This window comes from Sparus aurata, chromosome 11 (genome assembly GCF_900880675.1).
Source record: "Sparus aurata chromosome 11, fSpaAur1.1, whole genome shotgun sequence".
Lineage (NCBI taxonomy): Eukaryota > Metazoa > Chordata > Actinopteri > Spariformes > Sparidae > Sparus > Sparus aurata.
The window spans coordinates 12,011,776-12,037,915 of record NC_044197.1 but is presented as its reverse complement, the minus strand read 5'-3'; the positions used below and the strand labels follow the sequence as shown (position 1 = coordinate 12,037,915).

At 40.6% G+C, this 26,140-nt stretch overlaps 2 protein-coding genes across 3 annotated transcripts in view; both read left to right on the top strand.

Annotated features, from left to right (window-relative positions):
• The window catches only part of ell (elongation factor RNA polymerase II), a 35,569-nt gene extending 32,304 nt beyond the window's left edge, over nt 1-3,265 (top strand). The window contains exons 10-12 of one of the 2 annotated variants that reach the window (XM_030432827.1): nt 103-283; nt 380-424; nt 516-3,265. In XM_030432827.1, the coding sequence (XP_030288687.1) occupies nt 103-283; nt 380-424; nt 516-620 (331 nt within the window). In that variant the 3' untranslated portion in view covers nt 621-3,265. The remainder of the gene's footprint in view (nt 1-102; nt 284-379; nt 425-515) is intronic. The other variant, XM_030432829.1, reaches the window with a different exon arrangement.
• A 6,314-nt stretch (nt 3,266-9,579) lies between these two features.
• Nucleotides 9,580-26,140, top strand: part of dot1l (DOT1-like histone H3K79 methyltransferase) — a 23,316-nt gene continuing 6,755 nt past the window's right edge. The window contains exons 1-20 of the mRNA XM_030433609.1: nt 9,580-9,970; nt 15,758-15,801; nt 16,843-16,917; nt 17,308-17,371; nt 17,719-17,947; nt 18,767-18,861; nt 19,424-19,486; nt 19,593-19,648; nt 20,129-20,208; nt 21,411-21,479; nt 21,580-21,686; nt 22,730-22,771; nt 22,866-22,961; nt 23,118-23,343; nt 23,492-23,605; nt 23,965-24,056; nt 24,254-24,355; nt 25,035-25,172; nt 25,410-25,535; nt 25,837-26,133. Coding sequence (XP_030289469.1) covers nt 9,890-9,970; nt 15,758-15,801; nt 16,843-16,917; nt 17,308-17,371; nt 17,719-17,947; nt 18,767-18,861; nt 19,424-19,486; nt 19,593-19,648; nt 20,129-20,208; nt 21,411-21,479; nt 21,580-21,686; nt 22,730-22,771; nt 22,866-22,961; nt 23,118-23,343; nt 23,492-23,605; nt 23,965-24,056; nt 24,254-24,355; nt 25,035-25,172; nt 25,410-25,535; nt 25,837-26,133 — 2,196 coding nt within the window. The 5' untranslated portion in view covers nt 9,580-9,889. The remainder of the gene's footprint in view (nt 9,971-15,757; nt 15,802-16,842; nt 16,918-17,307; nt 17,372-17,718; nt 17,948-18,766; nt 18,862-19,423; nt 19,487-19,592; nt 19,649-20,128; nt 20,209-21,410; nt 21,480-21,579; nt 21,687-22,729; nt 22,772-22,865; nt 22,962-23,117; nt 23,344-23,491; nt 23,606-23,964; nt 24,057-24,253; nt 24,356-25,034; nt 25,173-25,409; nt 25,536-25,836; nt 26,134-26,140) is intronic.

The following is a 26,140-nucleotide window of genomic DNA, read 5'->3' as shown; positions in this document are numbered from 1 at the left end:
AAAGCATTTTGAAATGCCTGTGTACATACAGAGAAATGTATGTATACTGTGTGACTTTCTCTTAAAATCTCTCACTAAGATTTTCTCTCCTTTCTCTCCTAGGAAGTACACAGTGATCAGCTCTCCGGAGCAGCGTCAGAGGTATAAAAACGATTTCAACGCCGAGTACAGTGAGTACCGGGATCTGCACGCTCGGATAGAGGGCATCACCCGGCAGTTCACTGTGCTTGACAATGAGCTCAAACAGCTCCAGCAAGGCACAGAAAAGTACAAGGTAGATTCAGTAAGGGATGCACACAAATCTACTCTTTGAGTAAAAAAATTATCCATTTTATTTTTCAGGTTTTTTCATCTTTTTTGTGTCTTCTTCTCTTCTCAGACAATCCACAATCAGATACTTCAAGAGTATCATAAAATAAAAAAGGTAAGTTTAAGTCCAATGACAACAGATTTGATAACATGAAGAAAAGAACAATATCAGATTGTGACTATGTGCTTTTTCCTATTCCTTGCAGACTAATCCGAACTATAGTCAAGAGAAGAACCGCTGTGAATATCTACACAACAAACTGGCACATATAAAGAGACTTATTGCCGAGTACGATCAACAGCAACTTTAGAAGTAGTTATTAGACATTGTTTCCCTGTTATCTCTGGAAACCAAGCAGATAATGGAAAACTGGATTCCGCTTGTGCTAAGAAATATTCTCATGAAAGATGCCATGAAGGGAGTATTTCCCTCATCGGAGCCAAAGGCTCTAGTGAGGAATGAAGCAGGACACACTTTGTTTTATTTCGTTTTTTTTTTTTTTTTTTTGGAAGATGGGGGTTGTGCCTGGTGTGGCCATGTCCATCTGTGTACTTAAAATGCATCCAGAGGAAAAGGTTCTATGTGGCTTTGGTGTTCTCAACAGCCCACCCTGCTTATGGTGCACAGAGGTCTGAAAGAGTCGCTTTCTTGGGTAGAATCCGAATGATCTTTCCTGCTTTAGTAACTGGAGAGAAGGGGGGACACTAAGGTGCAGATTGTACGCCAAATGCAACTAATTTTTTTATGACTAAAGAAAAAAACTTAAGTGAATTTCCCCATATACCGAAACGAATGGTTGTGACGTTGAATTTATCTCTTTATTTATTTTTGACACTTAACTGGGAGGACCGAGTATGTTTTACACTCCTCGATATCAGTACTTAAAAGCTGTCTCTCTTATTTTCTGTCCTTGCATCTTGAATGTCAGCCAGTATTTTTATTCAGAAGCTGCCTTGCCCATCTAATTGTAAATCTGTTGGCGTTAATTATTTCTTTTCTCTTTTAAAGAGACGCAGATATTACTGTTGATGAAATCAAAACAATGCCTCTACATGCACAGAGTCAGACGCAGGTTTGTGCGCTTGGCTTTTTCTTTTCTAAAACCATGTGCAGATGTCTTAACAGAGGGGGCGTTCATGGAAGTTTGCAGTCGATCTCGAGCTGTAGATTTTCAACAACACGGCCTCCTCGCTCAGTCATGGCAAGCTGCCGTGCTTGTTTATCGGTTACAGCAGTGGTCCTTAGTTATGGTTCATCATATCGTATCAATGAAAAACTAGATTTAGCTCTTAATTGGTTGTCTTTTCAGTTCAGCTCATGACGGCTTTTGTAGCAATAGAATGATTCAAGGTTTATCTGAAGAGTCCTTTGCCAGTTGTACTCTTCATAATGCTTCAGAAGATCCTGGAATTGTAAGATGATGCATACAGGGAGTGCAGATCTACAGGCTTTTTTTTCTTTTTTCATCAAAATGTTCAAGAATTAGGTTTGAGCCAGAGATCTGATATCTCTTAAGTTACGATCACCGTCACCTTTTTAGTTTTGTTAAAATAGTGTTTACAACGTCTTTAAAAAGATCAAATTCATGGTTTTGTCTGCTCATTGAACCACATTGGTAGTCCATTGAGACGACTGTTAAGATGAAGCCATCCTCGATCATCCTCCTGGTGGAGGCCTCACCTGCGACCAGTTTTTGCCTTTTTCAAATGTGATGTCAGATATTCACACGAGGTTGACCCTGAAATCTTTTTTCTGGCTCAGCGCTCCTCTCTGAGAAGCATCGCGTCAAGACTCGACGGATCCGATTTAGAAATGCTGTATCAGAACTCAGCCCAATGCACGAGTAAGTCGAGTTAAGTCAGCGGATGCATTTCTTATATTGATCTTTTTATGTGAATATGAAAAATCAGCACTTTTTTCTCCTGATCTTGCTGTTACCTGGGGGTTTTGTCCAGATGACTTTTCTCTTTGTCCATCAGAGTGCATGCTTTATGATTGTGTTACAATGAACAGTCTTTGTATTTTTACTTGAAGGAAAAAAAAAAAACTGCCCAGTGATCTCAAAACCCAAGCAAAGGCCGAGTCCGTCAGAATCAGTAGGTAATCAGTTTGACATGGCTCTGACCAGCATGTATACCAAAGTGCTTACCGAGTTGGATGACAAGAAACGCTCAACCAAATGTTGGCAAAGGAACCTGTCTCAGTATTCTCTACTTCCTGTTGTTATTATTATGTCTTTTGTCATAACTTATCATACAGTTGAAGATTTTCTCAGTGTTTCGGTGTGTCGGAGGAGGCTCCTTTGCTCCAGATGGGATTTTGCATGAATGGGCTCAATTGTTTCAATGTAATAGCAGGTTTCAGATGAATCACTATCCTAATGCAAACACTACATCAAGGCCATCGCTCCCGGGTTCATCGCAGTGATACTAAGGCTGGTTCTGGGACTTGATGGTGTCTGGCCGAGGGAACGTAAAGTGCGTCAAGATGAATGTCTTTTTACCAGAATCGACACTCGGCATCGCCCAGTATTGCTATCATTAACAAGAAAGACACTTTTCACTGTTCATTCTTACTGTATCTTGTTTTCTCAAAGCATTCTGATTACTGTATTACACTTCTATAACGGTCAAAATCCATTGTGAATGAGTTCATAAGTAAACACGTTTGCTCTGACGGAGATCAAAGTTTGTGTGAAAGTAAGGATATGCCAGCACAGGAGTACCGTTGTATGAGTTGATTGTGCCAAAATGACCTGTTGTATAGGGTTTTTTTTTTTCTTTTCTCTGAGTATATACATGCTGCTGTATAAGCAAAGAGGGCTTTGGACAAGAGTCATATGAAATGTTGGCGCTAAAACCCAAAGCACGCTTTTTGAAAACCATAAGGGACTGGGACTGAAATTGATCTTTGTTTCAATAAAATTCTTTAAAATCCTTATTTGTGAAATTCTAACCAGTTGTCACCGTCTGTCATTGTAATGAAATTGGTTTGTAGGAATTGGTGACGTATATAAGGCGATGAGATTTTAAAGATGCAATATGTAAAAAATGTTATCACACTAAGACGAGCTTAATTGCCTTGTTAACTTGCTGAACTCGTAAAATACAATTCCATCCTGACAGAAAAAAAAAATCAATTTCTTACATATATTGTAATGACACGCTTAATGATTTTACAAACCTATTTTTTTTTTCTTTTTATAGGAACACATCTTGATATTTTGGCTTTAAATTGAAAAAACATAAACATCCTCTCACCCTAGAAACAGGATGTTGGAAGCACTGAGAGCTTTTGTCGATTTTTATCTGTCTTCTAACATTTGTTTAGTTTCTCAGGCCTGTAGCGAAGAAGACGTCCTGTAGATGGCAGCAGGTTCCTACTGTTAGTTTCTAAATTCACATAGCAATGGCACACCTTGTTTTTGTTTAATAGAAAGCAACACATTTAGCAGAAACATTTGGATCCCCTGGTCTAACCAGCTTTTTAAGCTTCTCCTGACACGCATGGTCAGTGACACACTCAGGAAAGTGATAAAGGTCGGTCAAACCCCCTCATTTTGTTTTCACCTTGTGCTTTCTGTAGTATTCTATGTGTGTACTGTGTCCTCTTACAATCCATGATTGTATGTTGTTTACTGCCAAATGTTTATTTAAAAAAAAAAAAGCCCATTTGGTGTGACGGCGTGTCCAGGAGATGCTCCTCTGAGGCGACAGAGAGGACAGGGCTCTCTGTAATTTGACACACTGTGAAAGATCCCAGAAATCTACATAGCGACTGTGTTCCAGTTGGCCGGGCTGAGCTGTGCCGGAGCCTCGCTATGCTGCCACTGGCTCACATCCCAAAGTTGGCCTCAGCGCTGCTCAGGGAGCTGGAGGGGGGCCCGGTCAGCGAGTTCACTGTGGCAGGCTGCCATCTCTCCCCCTTCTCAACGTACAGCAGTGTATACACTGGCATGTTTACACACTCAGCAAAGAGAGATCTCTTCCACCTTCATGTTTTAAAAGGTCTAATAGTCAGAAAAGAGTTTAATCTGCCTGGGATTTCTGCGCTGAAAATGCAGAGAGGGGTCCACTTCTATTTAGATTCTCTGCTAACAGTGGGTCGGTGCTTTAATGTGAGAATGTAGGTCATGGTTGAAATAAAGGTCAGTCAATTATTTGATATAATTGGTATGTGTATTGGGCAGGAGGACGATTCGTAATAGCTCTACATCCAACCACAGAAAATGGCTCATACAGGCTTCATACATGTAGGTTAGAGGAAAACCATTCTCCTGGCACCTGAATTATGGGCAGCTTGACAACCTGGGATGAGAACATGAAAGACCAAAGTGCAAGGACACAGTTTTGTTTAAAAAAAAAAAAAAAAAAAAGACAGCCCATATATGGTCACATATTAAAAAAAGCCAAGGGAGTGTGAGCAAGGTCTCTACAATGAAGTTAGCAGTGTGACACTATTATAAATATATAATCGGTGTTATAACTCAAGGTTCATCTGTAAGTGCTATTGCCCATGACTTCAGACTAAATCAACTAATGCAGTATAATGGAAAATGATTGCGCTCATCGCACTGCCGTCTCTAGCCTTCTCTGAGTTTTATTAATGTTGTGTTCATGGTGTAGAGCAGCGAGCACACTTGTGTCCACAGACCAGCGCTGGAAGCTCAGAGCAATAACCAGGTCTGCCGATTTACTGCCAAATCCGGCCAGTAATCTCGATGATAAACATTTGTTTTTCATCTTGATCACCTCTCTCTATTTCTGCAGTGCTGGTGTCTTCTCCCCTGTAATAGATCCTGTGTCTCTGTGTGGGACAGGGAGCTTCATGTTATGACCTTCAGTGACACTTTTCACAGGAGGAGGATTGTTTCGCTGCACCGATGATGTTATTGCTCATGCCACATCCTGAGGCCTGTACTGCGAAGCCAGTTTAGTGGGTTAGCGAGGTATGTTGAGTCTAAAGCCAGGCTTCCCTGTACTACAAAGGTGGCTCTCTTTTAACCCGGCTAGATCACCATGGTAACTTATGCTTAGCTCATAACCTGGTCCCGACCAGGTTATGTTCAGAGTTTCAGCTTAAAATCGGCTATAAAAGCGCCGCTGTTTCACTGTGTAAATCATTCGGAGATGGCGTCACCATTCATTGAGAACCCGGTGGACCTGGGAGCAAGAATAATTCTGGCAGCACTACGATGTGAGCGGCTTCTTCGAGATCGCGCTGATCCGCTGGCATTTCCTGATGAAATTCTCTATGAGCGATATAGATTTTCAGCCGAGGGAATACGGAACATTTGCTCACTTATTGAGCCGAGTGTCAGGAATGCCACTCGAAGAAGCTGTGCGCTCACTGTAAGGCAAACTGTTTGTGTAGCCCTTCATTTTTTTTGCCACGGGAACCTTTTTACATTCAGTTGGTGATGCAGCAAATCTGAGCAAGAACACTGCGTGTTGCGTGTTTGTAGTGTTCCCAAGTCATTTGAGCACAATGCTTGTTAAGGAAGGATTCTATAAAATATCTGGTAATGTAGGCTACTTTCATACCCCTCTACATCATCAGTATTACTTGCTTGCATAATGAAATCTTCCCCTTTTCATTCTTCTTCCTGTTGGCTTAAGATAGTGATATATTAAAATAAAATGGGAAACAGTATGTTATCCACACTGACAAAATGATGGGGCAGCTTGGCTACATACCACTTTGAATGATGTGTTTGTATTTGGCTCTAACTTGCTGCCATGTCCGACTGCTGCTTCCACATCTTAATAAAATGCAATATGAAATATTAATTAGGCCAACCTAGTATTTATTTGTCACAGATAATGAGCAAAGTTAATTATTTCTTTGATGTGGCTTGAATAAACTGATGAACTGATCAATGTTTCACCCGTTGTAGGGCAGTGTACACCCAAACACAAATCTTACAGGCTTGAGCGATTTTCACTGTCAGGAAGCTCTTTATTGTCATTGTACAGGGACAGTCGCTACATTTGCTTGTTCATCCCGACACAGTAATAAAAAAAAAAAAAACACCGAGCCTACGCACACTCAGCCTCGCTTTCAATAAAACACACACGCGCATTCTATAACTGAGATCAGTAAAATGTGAAAACAATATAGACATCATTCAAAAATGAAAAAAGATAGTTGTTACTTCAGTGTATTTATTTTTTAAATGGATGAGGGTTAATATGTAAAAGTTGCACAATGTTGAGCTTTCAGAAATTAAAACACTAAGGGCTTAATATAATATTTATCTTAATATTAATCATTGTTAACTTACGCATTTACACGGTCAGCTATTTTCTGCCAGCAGCCCTCCCTCGCTCTACTGGCGGCGACAGTGTTACTTTTTGCCGTGATTGTGTCCTTGAATTCTTCATAGTCCTGCATAATAAGAATCTGCTCATCTTGAGTAAAATATGTGGCCCGGGATCGATCCATTTTCGCACGGAAGTAGAATAATATGACGTCAAACGCCCCCTTTTACATGTACGCGCGCAGAGCACAAAGCAGAGAACCGGACTTGACAAAGTAAGTTGATAACCACCGTCGCAGTACCGTTTAACTCTGTTTGGGGACTTGGGGCTTTGTTGAGCTGCATCATGAGCACAAAGCCTGGCTATGTTGAGCCCCCTTCGCAGTACAGGCCTCTGGTCTCATTATAAATCACCAATCAAAAACACGCAAAGGTCCAGATTAAGCCAAAAAAATATATGTTGTAAGCTATTTGGGCCCAGATAGTGAAGTAAGTCAGGTGGTTTCGATGTTCGTCGTACAGTTCAATAGAGTAGTATGAATTTTTAACTTGATTTCACAGTTGATGGTGAAGTTTTTCAACTACAATCTCAGGCCACATTCAGGCCGTGCATGACTAAACCTTATAAATAATACTGTACAACTACTCAGTCACCCACATTTTAGATTAATGAGCTTTTGAAATGTCATTTTGTAGTGTCACCTGTCCACTCATTCTTGCATTTGAATTTGTGTTCTCCCAATAACTATGAATTTGACCACTCTTAATAGATTAAAAACTGCAACCTATACCTCAGACTTGTCTTTCAGCGCAGGAAATTGTTATGCAACGGACTTCTGTGGTACTATTCTACCATTGCACAAGTATTGCGAGGCATTACGGAAATACAGCTGGAAGTTGAAATGTAAAACTGGCAGAGTTGGAAGCTGAACTACATCACCTAAAGAAGCCGATAGCTCAAACAGTCTGAGAATGCGGGCATGCTTTACGTGAATTGTAAGAGTGTCGTGTGTTTGTCTTTGTGTGCCTGTAAATATTTGTGTGCAGGTATCAAAGGTCAACTAGATGTCTGTCTGTGTTACGAGGTGTAGATGCTGGTTAAGCATTCAGCGCCTTGCTCTCTTTCCTCTATCAATAATTTTATGTTCCAAAGCAATGCAGCTGATCTGTGCGAAACTCATACAAACAATTTCTTCTTTCATCGTTCTAAGGTTTCCACTTTACATTCTAGCTTTTCCTGCAATGCATTTCCGCTCTCAGCTTCTGTGAGTTATAATGTTCAGCCTCCAAATCTCCCAGTGTAACATTTCAGTAATGCATTGCGATGAATTTGAGCTTTCAGATTTTTCCCAACAATTTATTTCAGCTGTCAGCATTCACATCCACTTTCTGCAGGAGCAGCAGACGTACGTGCAGTCAAAAATCAGTATTTATTGATGTCTTCCTCTTGGAGTAAATGACAAGAAAGAAACATCAAGAAAAAACACATTTTAAAGACTTTCTGAAGTCCTAATTCATATCTGAAAAAGGAGCACCAGGAGTAAACCCTCAGGATACAGGGGAAAAACTCCACACAGCCCCAAAATAATTTGCTGTGGGCCATTCTGCAGCCCATCTACTGAACCTCTCTCCCAGCTGATATTTTTACTTATCACACACAAGTGTAATCAATATTAATAGGTGTGTGCATTCCATATTTGCACGCCAGTTCTAGGACCAAGGTGTTGTGCTTACTGACTCACCGGCACGCACTGCTATCTTCAACAGGACTACAGGGCTGCTATGAAAAGAGATGTGTTTGGGGGGATTTATTGAAAACATAATGATAGTCCTTTCTCCAGATGTTTGGAGGAGCACTGTGTAGTTCTGGAAAGAAATTTTAACAAACATTTTTGACTGATCTTAAGCCTAAACACACATATAAACAAACTCTTCGATTTCTTGTCTGAAATAAACTGAACACACAAACTGACCTTAAAGAACAACACATTTCTTACTGTTTTACTTTGTTTAAATTTGGCGGACCCTGCCACTTTTCGAGCTTAAAATGGTGTTCTGGGGGCTTTATTTTAGTCTGATAACGGCTTGTTTACTCACTTATGTACACAAATTTTCTCATTACCTCAGTAATATTTTAAAATAGCACTGTTGCCTCTCAGCTCCTGGGTTCGACACCCGGCTGGGATGTGTGCAGAGCTTGCGATTGTTCTCTCCAGGTACTCTGGCTTCCTCCCACAGTCCAAAGACATGCAGGCTAAGTTAATCATGTACACTAACAAACACCCAGCAATGTGAATATGCCCGTGAAAGGATAAAATGGGATGATGAGATGAAAATTCTGAGTTTGAATTTCCTATCCAAAATTACATAGTGTGCCTTTAAGAGGCAGAAGAACAGGGAGATCTCCAAGCTGATGTAAACATATGTGCTCCATTTTCTGATCATGTGTGTTGCACTTAATGAACTTTCTGCTGTAGCATGCAGCTATTCAGCCAGAAGCTGATAGTATAATACTAAGAGCAACTGAGCCAAATAAACAATGTATAATTACATGGGTAATGTCTGAAAATGTGTTTGCAGTGTCCTAATTGTGTGCCAAAAAAACCTGTCAGTGGAAGTCAGCGATTATGGACAAAAAACAGATGCAGTGCTAAATAAAGCTTAATAACCCAGTGCTTAATAAAGCTTAGTAAAGTTCTTAATACATTTCAACCAGTCATATAAAGTGTATTAATAGGCTACTAAACCAAACATTTATTGAAGGCTGGTTAGTCTGAGTGATTGTTTTGATTGGGGATTTTTTCTGGGATCATAGCATCACCCTGGCTTAAAATAGAAGTTATACTGTTATGGTCCAACTCCACTCGCTCCGGAAAACAGTCGTGATGTAAACCATGCGCTCACTCTCACGCGCTGTGGGACGGTTGAACGCTCGTGCTCGGTGTTGCTGGCCCACGCGCTGAGATCACGGTCCCGTTGGTGACGTCTGTGTCCCCTCTGGTACCAGTGGCCCCCTGCCATATATATTCATGCCGGGCAAGATGGCGGCGATACGGACGAGGTGTTATTGCCAGTGGACATAAACAGGCATTTTATTCAAAATATAAACCCGAGGCAGATACATTCATACACTCGGCCGTACTGTGTGTGTGTTTACCTCGCAACGAGCATCGACGTATTTTTTATTCCGCGCGTTTCAACGTTTTTTTCTTACAAAATGTTCACGTTGTAGCTCGCTCGCTAACCGACCAGCTGGCTAACAGAGAGCAGTTACTAGCTAGCTAGCTATCTATAACAGCCAAGCCGCCGTGAAGTGTAGAATGGGAGAAAAGCTGGAGCTCAAGCTCAAATCGCCGGTTGGAGCAGAACCTGCAGGCTATCCGTGGCCATTACCAGTATACGTAAGTGTTACACCTCAAAACCCCGCGGGTGCAGATTTAGATTTTGTATCTGATTTTGTCTTTGTTAGCTAGCTCTTTGCTAACGTTGGCTAGCATGCAGGAGCCATGGCACGCTCGTCCTGAGAGTCAGGTCATACTGGTCGGGACGGTGACAGACATGGTGTAACAGCTAACAACGAAGACTGATCTTTATATCGATCATGTATTATACCATTAATGATTCCCAGAACACAGTAACATAGTGACTGCGGTACATTTCACCAGAGTAACGTTAACGTCAGTAGGCAGCGACAACTGTATCGGTAACCCCGATATTGACAGTCATAACAAGATGTTTTGAAATCGGAGCCCCCCTCCACATCCAGGATAATGTCAGTCTCACTGTGACTTAGTTTTTGTCCAAACTGTCTCGATTATGACCATTCATGGTCTCACAGAAACACATTTAAGTAGAACAAAGTCGTTCATAAGTGTGCTATACCTGTTTTTCTACCCTTTGATTCACCACATGATAAAGGTGGATAATCGCACAGGGCACATAGCGATGTAGAGATTATATACAAAGTGTGTGTGAACTTTGTTTGGTCTGTGTTTTCTCGATACATTCCTCCAGTGCTGTCTGTGTGTTGTTATCTCATGACGTCCCTATGATTGAGACCAGCTGGTTGTGTTTGGTAGTCTGAACTCTATGCATCCATTTTGATCCCTGATCCGTCCGTTCATAAGAGAGAAATAGTCATGCTTGCTTGCCCAGAAATGGACTTCATTTCCCTTAGTTCTATTTCCATTTAGCATGCTGTCAACACGTCAGTGGGTGATTGCAGTTGACTCATTGGAGACAGAGAAACGGAAAAGGAAGTGGTTGCAAGTTTTGTGGTCTTTTTTTCAGTGTTGTATATAGTTAACTTAAACTGTGTTTCTCATTTATAGTAATTGCGGTGAGACAGTGAGTACTGACTGAAAAAAAGCCAATTTCTCAGAATGTCTGTGGGGTCGTTCGGTACAGCTCCTCTCCACCCACACTACACCGAATCTGACAGTTGGGTAATTTCAGTGTTCATCCCGTCATCACAATATGATCTGAATGAGTTTCAAGTCTCTTAGTCAGAGTTACTTGGTGATGTAATCAGCCGCTCCTTTCTGCTTTGGCTGACAAAGTTGACCCTCCCTTTGCACCCGGCCAGAGTCTGATAATACTCTCACAGTTCCTCCACCCTGCTGGATTTATTGCCCTGTCGATTTCCTTATGTCATGGTCCGAGAGGATAAAAACAAGAGCAAGCATGTCATTTATTTATACTCTTGATGTGAATATACTGTTGACCTGCATGCTTAGCTATTTATAATGGGGATAGCTGTCGTACATTGAATTAGAAACAGCTGATGGTCCCGCATGTGGAGTTCTGCAATATGGAGCTTATTCATGTGGCGCTCTCCTCCTGTTTTCAATGGGGAAAAGACAGTCTTTCTCGTCTCTCCTCCTCTCATGTCCATATGGTCAACCCAACAGGGAGGAAGATAGAAGAGGCTGCTTGTATTCAGCAATGTTTTATTAATAGAATTCAAAAGCACATGCCAGTATCTGTGCTCCAGTGTTTATTTTTTCCAGTTACATTTATAATAAGTTTTTTCCCTTGTTGATCTGCCTGCTGGATGCAACAGATCCCACTCCATGTCGATTCATTCTTCACTCCCACAGAGCATTAAAGATTGGCTATCTCACCCACAGAGCATGAACACAGTACTGTCTGTGTTACACACAACATGGCTGTTGCTGTATAAGGCGCGTTACTGTAATCCCACAACCAGAATGAAGCCCATAAAAATACTCTTTCTTTCTTTCTTTCTTTCGCTTGCTCTGTGTTCCTCCCGTCTCATTAAATCCCCACATCTGTGCATCTATAAATGCTTCCATATGAAGAGCACCTCTGGTGGGGTGCAGCTCTTTGTCCATCTGGTTGTGGGTGTGCACACTTATCCAGGCCTACATAGCATTTAAGAGACGTGTTGCTGTAAGTACTGCTGAGTGTCTTCGGGATGGTGTTCACCTGTACACTTTACCTGTTATTTACAGCACTGAAATTATTTTCAGAAAAATCAGTGGCGTCTCGGCATAATTATTAGGATTCATGTGTGGCTGCAGTACCGAAATGAAAAAACAAAAGGCCACAGTCATATTTGTAGTTTGCTTCAAAAACTAACTTTAATGCACAGTGTTTCTATTCACTGCTTGGAAGACGGATAACATAAGCTAGTAATATCTGTTTCCATCAGAGACTGATGGTCTGTTCGTTAGTTTGCCACCAAGCAAATTGGTTGTATTTAGTGCTAAGCAAAAGTGAGGAAATTGACACGCCTGCCTTAGTCATTTGTTCTCGTGGGCTGCCGAGTGATACGTAGTGGAGCGGGGTGTAGCGTAAAACCCCTTCACCCACGATGCGTCACGCTGATGTTAGGAGAGATTGACTGAAGAGGTGTTGTAAAGAGGAGGAGTTGTACATGCGTCAGTGTACCCACAGTGGGGGAAGAGGAGGGTCTCCTGTTCTTTTTGTCTGACTCGCTTTCAGACAGTGTTTATTTTTAGCAGCAGTTCTGTGCTGGTGTTGCTGTGTGCCGTCTTTGTGTGAGCAGGTGACCTCCCCCCTTTCGCCGTCTCATTCGCTCACTCAGACAGTCTCTTTCATACCCTCACACACCTTTTATACCTCTCTTTTTAATGGAGCACAGTCTGTCCACGATTTGTTGCTCATGCTGCTTATTAGCAGCACAGCTCGTAGCTAGCCTGATAATGAAGCTGAAACTGGAACATCGTGCTGACAGAAATAGTAGGAGATTTCCTGTGTTACTATGCATATTTGAGTGTGCGCATGCATGTTTGAGCGTTGGCGGAAGTTTGCGTAGTAGTGGCGGGCAGTATTGAGCGGGAAGCTGGGAGCTCCAGGCTGTGAGCTGTTAGCTGTGGCTGCTGTGCCAGGCCTCAAACAGCTGACAAATACCAGCTTTCCCCTCCCCTCTCTGGCCCCCTCACTCTCCCCGGTTTCTAGATCGTCTTGCTTTCGCTTTCTTTCCTTTTTGCCCTCATATTTCCCCTCCTCTCCCCCTTTCCTCTTTTCTTTCCCTCCACCAGAGGCTCTCCTTGGCAATGCACTGGAGCAGGAGACAGAAAGTGGGTCAGTGGGTCAGCACAGGCAACAAGCTCAGGCTGGCTGCGCTTTGGGTGTAACTTGAGTCCTATTGCTCCCACAGAGCTTTTCAGCACACTCCAGCTAAGATTTCCAACTATAGATACCCTGCATGGGATCAATATAATAAATCATAATCATGTGTAGTAGAGATTGTTTTACTGCTGGAGCCCCAGTTTGCATTATTGCCACAAAAGGGAAACACTAAAGCTTGCTCTCCTTGTCCTTTTCTCCTTAAAGTTTTTGCTTTGTCTGTTTCAATTCTTCAGATTCCAACACATTATGGACTCTTTGTGTGTTTGTAAACTGACCCCATAGTTCAGACATGAGTAATTCGAATTTAAGATGTGTCACATAAAGCCACATTGATTCTAGATTAAGGCGTGGTAGGTTTGATTTGCAACCCATTAGAATGCCTTTCATACAAAAAATGTAGGTTTATCCAAGCACTCTGTGAATGAATGTACAGGTAAATTTAATAGACCGTACGTGTTATATACACTGACAGTGCCTGAGTATTTAGATGCAGACAACTTTATTCGTGCCAAGAAGTGTATTTCATTTTCAGCTAACCCGGTCCATACCTACAACTGCAAAACTCCCAGGCAAGATAGTTCAGTGTCAGAGGCTAATGATCAACATACATGGGTCAATACAAGGACAACGCAAGCAGCAGTATAGAAGATAAATCATCTTGTTATGTCATATTACTAACCAAGTTTTGTTGGCATTTAGTAACCTGATAGTAGAAGGAGTGAAGGACTTACAGTAGGCTGAGCAATTTGTTCTCCTCAGGGGCACATTAAAATGCCAGCCTGAGGGCATTACAGTGAATTCACAGGACAGCGCATGGTCAGATTGGCTAATTCATTCACTTTCTGGGCCACCTGTTTCTCCCAGAGGGAGACAAGTCTCTTTGCTCTGCTCCATTTATTTTGGACGAGATTTTCACTGTACCATTTAGGCTATTCTTGTCCTTCACTGGCAACCCATAAAATCAGCAAATAAGCAACACAGTTGGAAGTCTTGCAATGAAGTCCTGCACACTGTCAACTTCACTTGCAACTAAGTTTAATGACAACAACATTTTGGTTCATAGACCATCATCAGTCTATCTTGAGATAACCTATATTAGAAATAGTATACGTCTCTGGTCAGCCTGTGGTATCTGATACCACGGGGCGGCTATAGCTCAGGAGGTAGAGTCGGTCCAGTAATCGGAAGGTCATTGGTTTCAGTAGTCAGTTGACTGGAAAATGGGGCTGGGTATCACCAGGTACCTCGCGATACGATACTATCACTATATTTTGCCCACAATAACGATAATATGACGATACAGCGATTCTGCGATAATCGATATATTGCCACGAATTTCATCCACGATACATCACGATATCTGTGTCACTGAAGAAATTCAGAATTTATTGACTGCACTGAATCCATTTCACAGGAATTACAAAACATTGTCAATCAATTTCACATGAATGACAGCCAAGTAAACAAAGAGTATATTGCACAGTGACTCTTCTTAACACACACACTGACTACAACTATCATTAAATATCTATATGTGTGGGTTTCAGAGCTACTTAAACCATTTTATTTTATTTTATTTGGTTGTTACCTATGTTTGAATAAAGATAAAGCTGTCCTCCGAAAAGGGGTGGTGGTGGTGGTGGGCCAAAAAAAAAATATATATTTTTTTTTTACATTTTTAAATATCGATATTTGGCACCAGTGTTTCGATAATGTACCTCAAGACGAAATATCGCGATATATCGTAGTATCGATATTTTGGCACACCCCTACTGGAAAAGTGATATGGAAATGCAAGTCCATTTACCAGTTAATTTACCTTTTTTTCCACATGATCTCCAGTATAAAAGGTCTGTAAAAGACTGGTCCATACAGCAATATGTTGGGGTCATTGCACTGTGGTTACCTGAAAGTGGAAAGAATTTAGTTTCATTGTGCGCATTTTTTAAATCAGTTTCTACTGTTCTCTTAACTCTGCTCACCATGACACGTAGCAAGGAAATATTTATTCATATACTTTGGTGATATGATATCCTGTGTTATCCTTTTTATTTCATTTTCTTTGGGTCATATTTGTTAGGCATGATAGCAGTAGATTTCAAGATGATTGTTATACTACATGTACATGTATTTCAAAAAGGCTGAAGTAAGTGGTAAAGTTGATTTACATATACTTAAATTAAAAAAGATTTGGGAGTCGGTGCAGTTCATGGATTGCCTACTGCTGGTTGAGTAAAATGCTGCTGGTATTCCTCTTCTTCCACAGTGGTACCTGATTTTTTTTTTTATGTTTTAAGGGAAGATTTACAGTGTTTTGGACTTTTTGGAGCTTTTATACACTCAATTCCCTGTGTATTAGGTACACCGATCTTAAACCATTAGGGTGTCATAAAACAGTTCCGCAATAAACCTACTGTTATGAAGGCTATAATGTTCAGTTTTTGCAGAGACTATTTTTTGGAGGTGATTATTAAACTTTATGGTCTTTTTGGAGGCTGTATTTTGTGGCGTGTTCACTTTAATGGGTCACACTGAGAGGTGTTTTATATTGTCTCCCCCTGTGATTTCAGGATAAACACCATGATGCTGCTCATGAAATCATCGAGACCATTCGGTAAGTGACCTCTTTCTGACTCTGCTCACACATGTATATTTCCACATTCACACACACACAGGCCCTCATTTATCAATCTTGCATGAAAACGGGTGCAGATCTGAGCGCAGAATTGGTCTTACGACAGGACACACGTGTGATTAATGAAACATTCGTATCTGACCAATTCCAGTGTACGAGTGATCGGGTCTTGATAAATGCGCTGGCTGAATTCGATCGTCATTAACATGTTACGCCCTTAAATATTCCTGGTTCGGAGGCCTCGCCCACTGAGGTCAAACATGGAGAGAAGAAGCACTGGCAAGAAGAGAAACTTTTCCAAGATGGAGATCAGTCTCCTGGCAGCGCCGGCACATCAAAGGCACTCTGTTCACTAATGCAGTGTTGTGCAAAACTGAACAGGCCGAAATAATATCGCACACTTTCACTGGGGTATACAGCAGCATTCCCCCTGCTGGTCCGAGATGGAGCCAGCTGCCCTTCAGCAACCCGAAGCAGCGCTCCACTGTGACCCGTGTGCGTGTGTGCGCACTATTGAATCTGCGTTCCTGCTCTGTAACAGGGTTTGCCAGCGGGGTTAATAGGTATTCCGTTAATTAGTTGTCATGTTAGGCTATTTAGCTTATCATATTTTATTTTACAAAAAAGTGGTATCAGTAAAAACGTGGGCTTTTTTTTAATTACATTTTTTTTATTTTGTTTTATTCGTTTTAATAATCCGTTTTGATCTCTTCTAAATATGTGACTGCTTATGCTTAATGACAGCTGAGGTTTGTTTGATAATTATTTTCAGACTCAGCCAGATTTTGCTGTGCTGCACCACAAATCCCCAGACTCAGATTTGCGTACACAAGCTCAGACCTGACGTGAGATCTGATCGTAGTGTCCGCTCACGTCCAAATTGATAAATGCCGGAACTTGCGTGGAAATGGTCGTATGCGCGGTTTTCTGCCGTACGTTCGTTTGATAAATGAGGGCCACAGTGTGTGACTGTTTCAGTTGTATGATCTAGTGATGATTGTATGTGTTTGCTTTCTTTAGGTGGGTGTGTGAGGAGATCCCAGACCTCAAACTGGCAATGGAAAACTATGTACTCATTGACTATGACACCAAGAGGTGAGTCTAGGGTCAGGTCAAAGTGCGTTTCTTATGGTGCATATTCTAAAAAACTGAGGTATAACACTGCTTTCATAGCCTGAGCCCACAGCTCCCTTAGCCTCAGGTTAAGAAATGCTTTAATCCTGGGCTAAGTTCAGCATGAAAAGCCCTTGTTTGTGTCACTGAAAAAAAACAAGCAAACTAAAAAACATATGAAAAGGACTTGTCCAAAATCTTTGAAACAGTCAAAAAAAGACTTCTTGCAGTGTCAACACTTTCATCCTGTCAGGCTGGTTGGTGAATGAATAGCCTGTAAAATAGACCATTAGTCTGACAAGTTGGGTTTTTATCTTTTACAAAATGAGTATTTAGATGGTATTTATTTTTTGTCTTGTGTTACTCTCACAGCTTCGAGAGTATGCAGAGGCTTTGTGACAAGTACAACAGGGCCATCGACAGCATTCACCAGCTGGTGAGTTTGTATGTGTGGAGGTTTTCTTGTGCAATGAATGTGAAAATAGTAGAAATGAACAACACTGTAATGGTGTAGTGTGAGTATGTGCCAGTGTTTCTTTGAATCTGTGCTACACTCGACCTCACACTGCTTAAGACAAAGGTTCAATATATGTATTTATGATTATAGTTTTGCTTGTTGTTATTCACCACAAATTTCATCAGAGCAATTGCTATCTTGAGTTTGAGTTTTTTCCTATAAAACATCCAGAAAGTCCAGTATTATTTGATTATTGACACACACTCATTTATTTTATTTGATTTAAATACTAATCATGTCACTACATTTATAATCCAATCTTATAGTGGAAGGGGACCACCCAGCCCATGAAGCTGAACAAGCGTCCTTCCAACGGGCTGCTGAGACACATCCTGCAGCAGGTGTACAACCACTCAGTGACAGACCCAGAGAAGCTGAACAACTATGAGCCCTTCTCCCCTGAGGTGTACGGAGAGACCTCTTTCGACCTGGTGTCTCAGATCATCGATGAGATGGAAATGATGGAAGATGACACCTTTGTTGACCTTGGCAGTGGTTAGTCAGCTGTTATAGTAGGATGTCCAGGTTTCAGAAAGAACTGATCCAGTGCTGTTTTTACATAACACAAAAAAGACAAAGGACACTGGGTGGACAAACAGGGAAATGGGCACTGTGTGGTTCCTTTCTGATATGTCATATATTCATTGGTTCACTTTCGATGAATAACTAATGATTTAAGAAATATTGGCGTCTTGATTTTAAAAGAACAACAGCTGTGCTTACGTGGACAAAATTTCAATAATATTTCAATCATTCTGACTGGAGATTATCAGCTTTCGCGGACACTATTTAGAATGATTCGATAAGATGCATGTTTATATTCTTAAAGCGTTTAGCCAGAATAAGTCTTTTTTTGGATATATTCACATTAGTTCGGCCTGCCGTGAACCATTTAATCTGTCTGAAATGTGTTTGATTAGTTACGAAGCTCCCTGTAATTGAATTTAGCATTTATCTTACTAAAAAACGCGATTATTTGAATGAAATTTGAACATTATGGGTGGTTTAGCACCTAGAGCCTCTCAGAAAGGAACATTTTTTGGTGACAAAGATCATTGCAGCAACTGACAAACAAATAACAAAAATTTAATTTTGTTTTTGTGATACCTTTCATTGGATTTAGGCCAAATTTATACAAAACTCCAGGTGATTTGGATTTTGATTCTAGTTCAGGAGAAAAGACTAGATTATGGCCTTTTCCTAGTTATTTTCATGAGGCATTTTTGTTTTGATTGGGCTATTATTCCAATTATTAGTGTGTAATATTATGTAAACCCAGCTACTGAACATAAACCTGTTGTTTCTTATTTGCAGGAGTGGGACAGGTAGTGCTGCAGGTTGCAGCAGCAACCAACTGTAAACACTACTATGGGGTAGAGAAAGCAGACATTCCAGCTACCTATGCAGAGGTAACTACATAAACACCTCACTGGACCAGAGGGCTATAGTTCCAGAAAGGGAGCAGAGATGGCAAGAGTGTCTGCATTTAGACAGACAACATGCTCTGTCTCAAACATCATCGCTTCCTCAGTCACTGTTGTGTTGGCGCAGTGTGGTTGCCACTGCAGACAGCTCTGGCAAATACACAGTAGTCTGGCCAGAACTGGATTTTTTGGTAAACATTTTATGTTCTCATCATTACCCTGTAGCAACACACCCACACCAGCATGGACTCTTGCACTGCACCAAGGGGCTATTCTTAGTCCAAATGTGTCGTGATTTCAGTTTGCCTAACCAGCTGCAAATCAACTCAAAAGCTCAGTTATTTATGATAGTAAAAGACACAGGCATTGAGTCATGCCAGTGAAAGAAACGGGAGATTTTTCGTGAACAATTAATTACTGAAGAGCCTCTTTATCTCACTTATACTCCTTTCTGGAGCTGCCTCTGAAGCACACACATCGTGTACTGTTTTGTATTGTTTTTATTGTCATTTTGTTAGGATATTGATATTCGCACTCTGTCTTTTAGACCATGGACAAAGAGTTTAAAAAGTGGATGAAATGGTATGGGAAGAAACACGGGGAGTACACAGTAAGTAGACTCTTAGTGGCATTTACTCTAATTTTAAAATATTAGGTGTTCTTCAGATCTATGTGTATTCAGGACTTTTAACCTTACTTTGCTCTGTTTCTTTTAGCTGGAGAGGGGTGACTTTCTGTCTGAAGAATGGAAGGAAAGAATTGCCAACACAAGGTGGTAGACCAAGCCGGGCCGCAGTAACATTTATATTTATTTCCAGTATATAGAAGGAAACTACTGGATAATGTTACGCAATCAATCACTTCGCATATGACTAAAGAAAGGTTTAGTCTTGTAATAAATGTTACCATTGTGCAACTAGTTATTATAATTTCTATTGACACTGTATTCAATGTGTAGGTGCAAAGAGCAAAAAAATATATATATATATATATATATATATATATATATATATATATATATATATATATATATATATATATATATATATATATATATATATATATATATATATATAAATAAATATATATTACTTTCAAAAAATTTTGAAGAAAGTTTACACGCTTTTTATTGAACTCTTGAATGTCTTCAGAATTATGATTAAACAGTCCTCTCAAAATTTGATTTTCAAGTTGTTTTCTTTTTACTGCCAACTGTTTTTCTAAAATATTTCTTTCTCTGTCTGTCTTGCAGTATAATTTTTGTGAATAACTTTGCCTTTGGTCCAGAAGTAGATCACCAGCTGAAGGAGCGTTTTGCTAACATGAAGGAAGGTTAGTATTCTTTAGCTAATCACCAAATAGTTCTTCTGATCAGCAACGTTTGGACTATAGCCACTGGCAGCCAAAGTTTTCTGAAAAACAGACGCAGTATATCAACTCGTAAGTCTAGAAATGCACACTAAAACAAGAACACAACTTCACAACATTTTTTCAACATGACATCAAATAATCAATAGGGAGTGGTTGGCAAGCGTCAATTATAGATTCATATAATTCGTTGTAATGATTGCCAAGTTGGCCAGCAAGCAACAGGCCGTGGTGTGACAGCCTTTGAGGCACCACATAAATTACAACTTTAAAAGCCACAAAGACATAACTAAAGACAAATCTAATGCAGCATTAGGAAGATGCAGGATTCTTTGTGTGTTTTAGGCATAAAACACAGGTCGATTTTCAACTGGAAAATCTTGCAGATATACTTAAGGTGATGCATCCTGTCAACCACATGATTTAAGGCTTTTTATGCTGGAAAGTAGCTAAATTTAGGGAGCTATTTTAAGGCACCACATTAAGGTAATAACATCCACAAGACTGTCACTTCAAATACTTCAAGTAACTAACAACAGCAAACTTTTCCTACATAGCACAATAAAATGGGAGGTGGGGGGTTATCTTCACCTGGTCCTTTAATCTCTACAGTGTGCAGTGTCTTTAGTTGTCATTTAAATTGTAATGAATTGACTGGTGTTGCAGAACACTTGGTTGATAAGCTGCAATAAATAGGACATTTTATGACTTAGCAAATGTTGAGGAATAAGGCTTTTAAATGGCAGCTGCTAATAGTCTTCCGTTATTGTGACAGTCGTTTGTATAATATTAATGGCCTTGTGTTGGTTGAACTGGGAGTGACGCTTCTGTTCACAGGAAAAAATGTTTATTCAGCTGTTCTCTTTGGTGATTAAATAACAATAGCTGATGATGTCCAGTAGCCACCATGTTAACTCTAAGCAATTGACCTTTGACTTCACAGCTCAACTATGCCACTTGACTTTATGTTTTGACAATATGATAAATGTGGGTATAGTTTGTCTATACCCACGTTCATTGTCTCTTACTTTGGAAGTGATTGTGTTTCGTGTTATGTAGTGAGCCTTAGGAGCGAGTGTATGTGTCCACTGTTACAGTATTTGTAATTTATCAGAACAAGATGTATTTACTGATATTGTCTGTTTGTTGTTGTTTTTTATTGTCAGGTGGGAAAATTGTATCTTCCAAACCTTTTGCACCTTTAAATTTTAGAATAAACAGTCGAAACTTGAGCGGTAAGTACCACCATTAGTAAAAAAAACAGATTTCAGTGTCCCACATTTCCTTTGATTTGTGTCTGACATCCAATCTGTGTGTTTTCTTTCTGTCCCATAGATATTGGCACAATAATGCGTGTGGTGGAGCTTTCTCCACTCAGGGGCTCTGTGTCCTGGACTGGGAAGCCAGTTTCCTACTACCTGCATACCATAGACCGCACCATAGTAAGTACTGAAGCGCTTATGAATGCAGAGAAATGACTTTCTAATAGAGAGGAACTTGATGAGTACTACAAACACATTATACATTAGAGACATGAGTGTAACCTAGAGAGATAGGCTGCCATAATAACAGCTGTTAATTTCTTAATGAGTAGTCAGTCTCAGGAGTCAGCAATCTGAGGAGGGTTTTAGTAAGACACAAGATACTTTGTCTTTGTAATAATGCAGAAACATTTTGTTTGGTAGCTTTCAGTCAATAGCAGCAAAAGAGGACAAGATGGAAAATACAAGAAAATAGATAGATAGATAGATAGATAGATAGATAGATAGATAGATAGATAGATAGAAGGGTAAAGCTCTTGCATTGTCATCCCTGGTAACAGGTAGGAATCCCATCGAGAGCTGGCAGGCTTCCCAGGTTACCAACTGAAGAAGATTTGGCTGCTCTCTCCTCTCTCTTTATGATTTCTGGCATATTTGCACCAAGTGATGAGTGTTGTAACTTCTTACAATGTTACCACAGTGGAACTGTGTACTTGTCCCAATATGGACATTTGGCTGGTTTGGGTTATGGTAATTGACTAAAGGCAAATCAATCTAAAAGTGACAAAATGTGGAACAACCAATCAAAAGCTGTACATCCTGTCAGGTCTTCTGTTGAAAGTTGCCACAAACCCTACAGCCAACAGTCAGCTGACCTCATGGCAAAGATCTCATGAAGTCTAGATTAATAATTCAAAACGTCACAGAAAGATAAATGAAACAAACCACGCTGCCATTTTCATGCCACAGTATTTGTGTTATTTTTCTAAATTTACAATCTGAATTAATGATGTAATTTGTTATGTTGATTATAATCCTTAAACAGATGACAAGGTCCAAAAAAACCATAAACAACGGGGTCTAAAATCTACAAATGTGTTTTTAGATATAATGAGGTGTAAAGCACTTTTTTATGAAGATTTTAAAACGTATGTGGTTTTGTAAAATGAGAGTATATTACAGTTAAGTGTGTATCTAACATCCACATTTTCCTTTTCTTTCAGCTTGAAAACTATTTTGCTAGTCTCAAAAATCCTAAACTCAGGGTAAGTCATGTTCTTCCCATTCCTCACTTAATTCACAGTGACATTGTGCTGTTTTTTTCTGGGTCAAGCAATTAATTGGTTCTTCTCATATCAGGAAGAGCAAGAGGCAGCTAGGCGACGTCAGCAGAAGGATACAAAGGACAGTAAAAGCAATAGCACCACACCCACAAAACCTAAAGAACAACACAAGGTAGGACATTAACGGATGACTCGAGTTTATGAATGTGAATTAACTGTAAGTGCATTAGGTTTTGCTATACTGAGGCTTATACACATAAACGCAACGAGGTTAGCTCTCTGTGCTCATTATTTTAATATGTATGTTCGTGTTTGTTTATGCGTGTAGCAACAGGACTCGTGCGGTGAGGAGGAGCGTCCTAGCTTGGTGACAGTGGTCAAGCCCACTGCCAAACCCAGAAGAGCCCGACTCCTGTCCAAAGGTCGTAAATTGAACAACAAGAAACGTGGTCGACCCAAGAAAGCCGCACCTGCCGCTGAGAAGAAAAACAAGAAGAACCAGAGCGCTTTGGATCTGCTGCATGCCAAGACCCTTTCTGCGGCACCCCCTCAGGGTCAGAGGACACGAAACAAAACAGTTTTGCCTTTTCTGAATAAACCAATCGATCTTAAGCAGCCATTTATTACAGAAAAAATTATATCCTCTTTACGTCTTTACTGTCTAGCTTAGAAATTGACGTAAATATGCTCTTGTGTGTACAGATGCATACAGGCCACCTCAGAGTCCCTTCTACCAGCTACCTCCCAAGGTCCAGCACTATCCCTCTAGTCAACTGCTGTTGAGCCCGACTCCTCCTGGTCTGCAACAACTGCTAGGTGAGCTGAGGAAGACTCAGATTATTATTTTATCTGTCATGCTCAAAGTTCTTGTCAAACCGGACATAATATAACAGACCTCAGACAAATCTGTATCCGTGTTCAGAGTATCCATGATATTGAGGGATGCTGAATCTACAAATGGGAGATCAGATGCAAAGAGGAAAAGCCTGATCAGATAACAGTTACTAATCTAATACATTTAGTTTGTTTTTAAACACTTAATCGGCCTTAATGTGGTCTGTTAGTCTGTTTGGTGTCAAGCTCTATTTCATCAACAACACAACTAATAACGTATACTTTGTGTTTGGTCTTTTGCTCCCTCTGTGTCCCCAACCTATCTCTTTTTTTTTTTACAGATAACATCAAAGTTCAATACCTCCAGTTCATGGCCCACATGAAGACTCCTCAGTACCGCTCCAACCTGCAGCAGCTTTTAGAGCAGGAGAAGGTAAAGGCTAATTACAGACTGATTTGCTACTGCTGCAGTTTCTTTTTAACTATTTACTTCCATATCACACCAACAGATATGTGTATTCAAGCACATGATCTCCTCCCATAAAATAATAATTAGTGATATAACTGTCATACTTTTTTGCATTTTTTGCCAGACCTTTAACTTGTTGTCTTGTTTACCTTTCTGTCTAGCAAAAACACAGGGACCTGTCAGGCCAGGCGGAGCAACTCCACACTGTTTGTCAGTCTCAGAAGGACAAGATCAAAGGTCTCTTTCAGACCAAACTAGACGAGGTGGGTACTATTACCCAGTTGCTCTCTAGATCACAGTTGAGGACATCATGTTTATATGTGTATACGTCTATTCTATTTCTTACCTTTTTAATTATATTGTTTATTTTTGCTATTGTCTTTTGTAATATTCTGTTCATTGGCTGCTGGGACAAACAAATTTCCCCGTTTGCGGGACATTAACAGATTTCTCATTCTGATTCTGATTCTGATTAACTATACACAGAAATCCTAATTTATTTGCATTTCCAGCTGCATCATGTATACTCACAACTAGTACATACCAAGAGCTACTGGTAGGACAACCCGAGCAACTTACACTTCTTTGTCATTTATATTGTTTGCAGATGAATATATTTTAATGAAGGTGAAACGAAACCCGAATGTGAGAAAAAGGAGAGCATGTGTTGGGTGTTTTCTGCAGTGTTAAAGCTGTAAGTCTGTTGCATCTGTACACACGTGTAGCATCCATGTTGAGTTTGGTCAGATACGTAGAAGCTTTGATAACACCCAACACTTTTTAGGTTACAGGGATCACACCCAGTTTACACCGCTTTATTACTTCAACCACTGGAGGTCAGCAAAGACAGGATTTTCACAAATCTTAAGTGGCTCTACAGATGTAACGTGCTTATAACTGAAAGACACTGTGAATGACTGTGTGTCTGTGTGTGATGATCAGCTCGGAGTGAAAGCCTTGACTGTGGAAGACTTGCTGCAGGCCCAGAAGGAAATATCGGCCCACAACCGTCAGCTGAAGGAGCAGACGAAGCAGCTTGAGAGAGACATGGCCTTACTGAGAGACCACAGCCTTCTACTGGTGAGACCTCAAGGATATTGTTGTGACCTCCACCCTTTGCTGCAGCATTATCTCCACTTGTTCACACCTGCTGCCATTGCTGCAGTTTTGCATTTGAGTAATAATTGTTGAAGTCCTGGTTCAGCTCTAGTGTGTATGACACAGCCTTGCACTTAAGCCTTAACATTAACTTTCACTTTGTTAGAGCATTCGTAAGGCAAACGGATGACAATATGGGTGTATGTTTGCTGTTTCCAGCTGAAGTCTCGATGTGAGGAGCTGAAGCTTGACTGGGGCTCTTTGTGTCTGGAAAGTTTGTTGAAGGAGAAGCAGGCACTACGCAGACAAATCTCTGAGAAACAGAGACACTGCTTGGAGCTGCAGGTACAATTTACCTCCTCAATTTGTACCAGTAATTTCCAAATGCTTGGATGCATCATTCTTGCACTTCTTGTGCACTCCTCCATACTTGCTGTGGTCTCTGACCTCCTGTTCCATCCTGACGCCCCCTTTCATCCTACTGGCTCTTCAGAGATATTGAAAGTAGTGTTGTCACCTAAACTATGAATAAAATGTAGCTTTCAGGTTGATAAATTGCTGTTACAAACATTTTCCTAGATATTTCAGCTGTGTTGTAAAGTGGCTGTTTCCTGGTGTAATGGCTCCCTCTGGTGTGCGTTTGTAGATCAGCATTGTGGAGCTGGAGAAAAGTCAAAGGCAGCAGGAGTTGCTTCAGCTCAAGTCCTACAGCCCCTGTGAGGGCTCTCCATACAGAAAGAGTCTGGAATCGCGCTCTTCCACTGACATGGACTCCTCTAAGCTTGGCCTGTCCTCAGCCCCAGCTCTCAATGGTGTCAGCCCAGAGCTGTCTATCAACGGCACCAGCTCACCATGTTTTGACCGTGCCAACACCAAGGGGGAGCTTCTTTCTCGCTATCTGCCGATCTCTCCGGACCATGAGATTGTACCCGCCAATCCTGATGCCCGGC